The 7,457-nt window shown below is 34.5% G+C and overlaps 1 protein-coding gene across 2 annotated transcripts; it reads right to left on the bottom strand.

Moving 5' to 3' along the window:
* Nucleotides 1-295: 295 nt before the first annotated feature.
* Nucleotides 296-6,692, bottom strand: LOC136026379 (uncharacterized). Of its 2 annotated transcripts, none has more exons than XM_065702926.1 (2): nt 6,380-6,692; nt 296-1,620 (listed from the first exon to the last, which is right to left on the bottom strand). In XM_065702926.1, exons 1-2 carry the CDS (start codon nt 6,614-6,616, stop codon nt 313-315), a joined length of 1,545 nt encoding a protein of 514 aa, XP_065558998.1. In that variant the 5' UTR covers nt 6,617-6,692; the 3' UTR covers nt 296-312. The 2 variants fall into 2 exon arrangements, with proteins under 2 accessions (XP_065558998.1, XP_065558999.1); XM_065702927.1 differs by having other exon boundaries at nt 296-1,677; nt 6,380-6,502.
* Between the last annotated feature and the right edge of the window lie 765 nt (nt 6,693-7,457).

Here is a 7,457-nt window from a genome sequence, read left to right as displayed (position 1 = left end):
AGACTGGATCTGGGCACTAAAGGACCAACTTTAGTTTCATCACATGTAACAGAATGACAATATATATATATTTTTTTTTTGAAAAATCTTTTGTCACCATCATAAATCGACATTCCCAAAGTAGAACTAGTCATAAATTTACATCAGAGAATACTATTAACGAAGCAATTAAACTTTTTAATTCTCAACAACAACAACAACAAAAATACTGATACCATTGGCTTTTCACCTTATAAAAGTTAGATAGGTACTATAAATTATGTGTTCAATTCATTCAACTCCAGTAAAAAAAAAATTGTTACTTTTAAAACATTATTTTTCTTCTTTCTCCTGAGTCTTAATTAAAGCCTCATCCATATTGTGAATATTAAGAAGCTTCCTTGGTGCTGGTGTTGGCCGAGCCTTTAAGTACCGTGGCTGTGGAACAGGTTGCCTCTTACAATCCACCAATTGAGAGTCTTCCTCGATACCAATTTCAGCATCACATGCAGTCTCTAAACTTTCACTATTTTCATTATTATCGTCACTACCATTGCTCACTAAATACTCATCATTTCTCACCTCCTGAATAGGAAAATCTTTTAGAACCATTTTGTTCACCGTGTCACAATTATTTGGCACGTGACTTGAAACAATGTCATTCGAATCGATATTATGTTTCTTTGGAAGATCCGGGTATAAGGATTCATAAGGAGGTGGACTACTAAAAAAGGTTGCTGTTATATCCTGTTCACTTATCTCCACTTGCTTATCATTTATCGCTCTGCTGTTTACTTTATTGACACGCAAGCTTGGTTTTTTATCAACATATTGATTATAAGGTCTTAAAATACAAGTCGGGACAAATCCAACATTGTCACCAAATGAAATTTTTGACATGTCCCCTTTCTTCTTTATTAAATAAATCATTTCCCCTTTTGTAACTCGAATTTCTCCATTTTTCGCTTCGTAGTCACAAATAGCTGTATAAGGCTTAGCATTTGAAATCTCATATCTGCGGAAACTAGCTGTTAAATCTAGTTGTAACTGTTCCTTATTTTCTTTTACAAAAGCAAAGTTGTCAAGTTTTGACCTTGAATTTCTTACACTTTCTTCATACCTTGCTTCAATATCATCAATTAAAGAGTCAGATATGCCAGTATATGCTGCTAATTTGTAAGCAGAAGCAGCTTGCATGGCAAGAAATTTTTTCCTCAGTTCCAACTTTCTTTTCTCTAGTTTAAGCACTAATTCAGTTGCCATTTTCAAAAATACTGGTAGCTCGTTTGATAGCTGTAACTGAACATAACTATATGACCGAACTGAATCATTTACTTTGTACTGAGATGATGCATCTTGCGAAACGGATTTTACTAAAGTTGCTTGCTTGAACTCCATAAGTAATGATTCTCTTGTTTTGATAAGTTTATCAACCTCTTCAAAAATGCTGATTAGTTCATCAATATGTTTAGTTACAGATTCATTTAGTGACTTTTCAACAAATGTTTTAACTTCTTGATTGAATTGTCTACTAGTGTTTACAAAGGCTGTGTAGACAGGGTTGTCATCTTCCACATATTCTTGGATGGATAGAGCCAAAGACAGTTGAGATTTTGAGTAAGAAATCATTTCTTGCTCCATCTACAAGATAAAAAATATCATTCGGGGATAGTTCACTATGAAGGCTGAGATTTCCGGCTAAAAATAAAAATAAAACACTAAATGGACACAATGGAAAATGTTATACGTTATAAGATAAATCGTACACATACCGAAATTCGAGGAAGAAGCACTTCCCCAAAGCCCCGCTACGTACACGCGTACGTACGTACTATATTGTAAATAAATTCTTATTTAAGAATAAACTGAAATGAAAATTTTTAAAGACAACCGCATAAAGTAAAAAAATAATATATAAATCAACATAAAACAAAATATATTAAAAACAAATAATCATCTGGTTATGATTTATTTCGTAGAAATAACATTCCAGGCTAAAACTTCGAAAAAAGATTAAACAGAAGCGGACAGAAAATATGATGCATTGTAATTACTTAAGGAAGGATTAGGGCCAATAGCCCGGCTGTATATATGTCCACGTCAAAATTTCAAGGCAGACTAGAGTCAACAACTACAGGACTACCACTAAGAATTTACCAAAATTAAGGAATTAAATTAGAAAAAAATCCAAGTTTTTAAAACAAATCCCAAGAAGTTAAGCGGTGATCATGCATATATAGGCCTACTGTTTGAGGGTATACTGTTTACAGAGTATACTGAGTACCCTCAGTATACTGAGGGTATACATATATGTATACCTATATGTAAGCCCTGGTCAAAGTTTGCAACTTTTAGCCCCTCCCTTGGGGACTGTGGGGAAGTAAGTCGTCCCCAAAGACATAGTTATAAGGTTTTTCGACTACGCTGAATAAAATGGCTATCTCAGAATTTTGATCCGTTGACTTTGGGAAAATATTTAGCGTGGGAGGGGACCTAGGTGCCCTCCAATTTTTTGTGCACTAGAACTTTTCATTTCCGTTAGAATGAGCCCTCTCGCAACATTCTAGGACCACTGGGTCGATACGATCAGCCCTGGAAAAAAAAACAAATAAAGACGCATCCGTGATCTGCCTTCTGACAAAAAATACAAAATTCCACATTTTTGTACATAGGAGCTTGAAACTTCTACAATAGGGTTCTCTGATACGCTACATCTGATGGTGTAATTTTAATATTCTATCACTTTTAGGGGGTATTTCCTCCTGTTTTCTAAAATAAGGCAAAATTTCTCAGGCTCGTAACTTTTGATGGGTAAGACTAAACTTGATGAAACTTGTACATCTAAAATCAGCATTAAAATGCAATTCTTTTGCTGTTGCTATTGGTATCAAAATTCAATTTTTTGAGTTTTGGTTACTATTTGAGCCGGGTCGCTCCTTACTACAATTCGTTACCACGAACTGTTTGATGGATACATCAAAGGAATCGAACTTCGATGTTTATTCAAAATACATAAAATTCATCAAGTTTAATACTACCCATCAACAATGGCGAGCCTGAGGAAATCTGCCCAATTTTTGAAAAGGGGGGACGCACCCAAAACATTAAGTGTTCTTAAAGAAACTCGCACCGTCAGATTCAGCATATCGAAGAACCTTACTGTAAAGGTTTCAAGGTCATATATATAGAAATGTAGAATTTTGCATTTTTTTTTACAAGGAGAAAGATCACAGATATGAATGAATGAACGAATAATACTTTATTAAAAAACGAACTTTCACAACAAATGACACATTAACATGACGCATTACAATTTTCATTCATTTAGGATTTCAACAAACGCTGGCACAAAGCTTTTTCTCTAATCCTCGGTTCTTGCATTGATTAGATTTAGAAAAAGGATTTTTTTTTTCCTTTTGATCAAGGTAATCAAATATATATTTTATATAGTTGGAATCAGCTTAAAAAGCTAATTCTGTTGATGTATCTGTTGTTATCAAAGTTCTGTTTTAAAGTTTTTAGGAGTAACCTTACCCATCAAAAGGTATTAGCCTGAGAATATTTGCCTCATTTGAAAATAAGGGGGAAAACCCCTAAAAGTCATTAAATGTTAACGTAAATCACACCATCAGATTCAGCGTACCAGAGAATCCTTCTGTAGAAATTTCAAGCTCAAGGAACACGCCCAAAACATTAAATGGTCTTGAAGAAACTCACACCGGCAGATTCAGCATATCAGAGAACCTTACTCTAAAGGTTTCAAGGTCCTATATGTCAAAATGTGGAATTTTGCATCTTTTGCAAGAAGAAAGATCACGGATATGAATGAATGAATGAATGAACGTAAATGAAATGTAAATGTAACTTGACTAAAACCAAACAGATAAACACCGAACCAATGAGGTTTACAAATTATCTTCCTAAGCCAACTTAGGCCTAATTTTTGCAGACTTGATTTTGACTTAAATAATTCTTGTCATAGCGCCCGTCACCGAGGGAGACCAAAGAACACGCTCCGTAGAACGTCATTCATATCGAATGTCCTACTTTTTATGAGTTCTTTAATTCTTAAAATTAACAAAATATTTTTTTTTTTTTAATTTTTTAAATTAAAATAGTCATTTTAATTTTAATTTTATTTAGTTTAATTTAAATTGAATTATTTAATTATTAATTAAGCTATCAATAAATTAATTATAATTATTTAATTTAAAATATTTAATTTTCAAAATTAAAATAATTCACCAAACGGCTACACTTCCAATTAACACTGGCATTTTTTAATTCCTGTCTTCCCATGTCAGATGTAACACGTCGGGCTGACAAGGTACGGAAGTGGAATTCCTTGAGGAGGAGAATGTAAGGCGCTTTGCCCTGACCATAAATAATTCTCAGGGCTTTTTTCTAGATAATTTCTAGCCTATCGGACTGATAAACCGTAAGGCTAAAACGCCACACAGGGCAAGCATACCCTCCACTCAAGCAGTGGACGGATAAAAGATATATAAAGGAGGGGTATATGCGCTTTTGGACATTAATATTTAGCAAATAGCTTAAGGAGAGACAGAGATGTACAGCCCTGTTTAATAGTGGAACAAGCGTGGGCCTCCCATTTCAAATTGGTCGTCAGTGTGACCCCTAAGAGTTTAGTTTTTGTTATAATTATTTTATTAGGTCTTGGAGTTATAAACGATGGCTTTGAAGTGTTTATTTGTTTTTTGTTTGTTTGTTTTTCCTAGGGGTAATAGTATCAAACCAGTTATCTTAAAATATCGGAAAAGGGCTCATTTAATCGGAAATCAAAAGTTCTAGTACCTTTTTAAAGTTACAAAAAATATCAGAGGGCAGCTAGCTCCCTTCCACGCCCATTTTTTCCAAGGTTTCACTAGAAAGTAAATTGCATCCAAAGGTAGCTAGTCAATTATAATGTTTGACCCACACCTGTCGTTAAAAAAAAAGTCAAAATTTGTGCCTTAAAATACTTCTCATTCCATTTAAACTGTTTTTGCGTTCTGACCAGTCGTTTTTAAAGAATTAGGACTCCAAGTCAACTTTTGCGCAAAGAGCCAGGGTTGATAAGAGGACGTCCCCCTCATAAATGCAATAGTTTCTGTTCGTTTAAATAGAAGGGCATAGTAACCAGCAGTTTCTAAGATACTGTCAAGTGAAAAAAATTTCCCATAAGCGTTTCTTCAGAAACTAAAACAATTATCATGGCTGCACAGAAAAACTACATGTAATTAGGGAAAAAAGTTTGAGAATTTCAAAAAAAGAGCCTGAAACTATTTAAAAATGGGCTCAAAATGAAATAGAAAGTTGACCATTGAAATCAACATAATTGAATACCGTACAGTAGAAGTTTACACCCCCAAATTATAAAAAAAAAGGAAAACCGTTTTTTTTTGCATGGTTATTAGTGATGTATCTCTCTTTTAGTGCCAGTACTAATTATAGAAAGATCACTAACGGATCATTTGAAAATTAATGCTCATATCTACGTGTTTTTTGCTTTTTAATTTGCTGCAATGGCACCGCAGTGAAGTGCCACCTGGGTTCAAAAACAGTGCCTGTTGGTGTCACTTCCAGAGCGAAGAAGAGAAGGGAACAAGAGAAGGTTAGGGTTCCGTTTAAAGGACAGGCTTGCTGTTCCATGGGCATTCAATAATTTTGATGAAGGATTCTTTTTCTGACTAAACACTAATATAACAGAATCCTTATTAGGGTACAATCAGAAAATTTCTGTTAATAGAATTTTCGAAGTCTTTTCCAGTACAACTAACCCCCATGCCCCCCAATGCTTGTATATAGCTTCATATTATATCCAAATGTTTAGTGATTCTGATGTTTTATCAGAATCATTCTGATGTTTTAATCAGCCTCATAGTATATCCAAAAGTTTAATGATTCTGATGTTTTGCATTAGTTACTCTCTAAACGATTCGCATCGCGGTAGGACAAAATTGTTGAAGCATTGGAAGCGCAGTATTTAAAAGTGACAGTGCAGCGAAAAAGGGGGACCAGTTTCAATGCTATCAGCATCGACAAAGAATCGATGACAGATCCTTCTTATTTATTAAATTTTTGTTGTTCGTTTCTTACTGGTATTTTCTGTACATGTTAGTCACGTTATTCCGGCAGAAAAAGTCAACGAAATAATTCATCACAGCAGGCACACACCTAGGAGTTTACGTTGAAGGAACATACACTGTGGCACGGGGAAGGGGGCTGTTAGCTAGTACGAAAAGGGTAAATTGCCCAGAAACTTCAAGGGACATCTTAAACTTTGTTCACTTTAGAGAGGCGGCTCCCAAACTTGCATACCCCCCATAGTCAATGGCGGCCCCCATAGTCAATGTCTACTCAACTAAAGGAATGTGAAAATTATGAAAAAGTGACTTACCTTTTTAACTTTCTTAAAAAACCTTCGAGTATGCTCATAGAGCTTGTTAAATTCCTGCATTTTCTGTTGGAAATCGGTAGATGGCTCTGATAGTAGCTTATTCTCATCATCCAAATGAGTAAAATCGTAGAGGACGCTCGATATTCTCGCCACTGTTGAAGCATTACTCCTGAGGCACACTTCTGACATTTCTTGTTTCAGCTTTTCTTCATTTATATCCTCCACAATCCCTTTCATCTCCTATAAAATTTAGTTTCACTTAAAACTGTAATTTTTAAATACTACTTTAGAATATCGACGCAATTCCAATCTATTACTGTGTTTCCTTATCACCAAAGATAAGGAGATTTCATGAGGAAAACGCTTCAAATTATTTTTCTCACCTGCATTTTTTTCTTAATGGTGACCTGAAACTAAAAATAATTATTTATTCATAGTTAAAATTAGCTTCCATTTTATTAAATGATCAATTAAAACTAATTATCTCATCAACTTTCATTAGTTTGGTGCTCGAAAAGGCTTGACTTAAGTGTTGGAACCAGACACAGAACATAGTAATTTTTTTTAGAAAATTGACGCACTTTTTGAAATTTGAAAAAAACCTCTGTCTCCAGGAGATCGTTAGTTTGTCGTGGGGCACTACACAATTTTTAAGTTCTTGCACTTTTCTTGCATTCCTCGAGAATGCATTTCTCTTTTAACCTACTTTGTTTAAACTTTTGCTTTGATTACTTCACAAGAACAACTTCAAAATTTCCCATATTGTATAATTCCACTCTAGTTTATTTTGAGCTGTCTATCCTTTCTACTATTCCGATGTTGGCTATTTGCTAAAGCTATTTAGGCATGCATGTTTCGTCTAGGCCTAATTTGGTGCCAGGACCAAACCAGCCAAGTCACTCCTTCACGACAGACATACCGAATGAAATCAAATTGCATGTTTGATAATGAGCTTTGATACTTTATTGGGTGGCTTTTATACCAAAAATCTCAACGTTAATTTCTATTTTCTAATCGATAGGCATGTTGCATGTCTTCCTCTCCTTTCGAAATTGGATTAATATATGAAGCACCTTGA

The sequence above is a fragment of the Artemia franciscana genome, chromosome 4 (assembly GCF_032884065.1).
Source record: "Artemia franciscana chromosome 4, ASM3288406v1, whole genome shotgun sequence".
NCBI lineage: Eukaryota > Metazoa > Arthropoda > Branchiopoda > Anostraca > Artemiidae > Artemia > Artemia franciscana.
Note: the sequence above shows the minus strand (reverse complement) of the source record. Positions and strands in the feature narration are given on the sequence as shown.

Bases quoted from the DNA above. Each gene is read 5' to 3' on its own strand.
- LOC136026379 (XM_065702926.1), bottom strand. From the start codon at position 6,616: ATGAAAGGGATTGTGGAGGATATAAATGAAGAAAAGCTGAAACAAGAA. The intron at 1,621-6,379 runs GTAAGTCACTTT...TTTATCTTGTAG, and splicing joins TTTTTAAGAAAGTTAAAAAG to ATGGAGCAAGAAATGATTTC.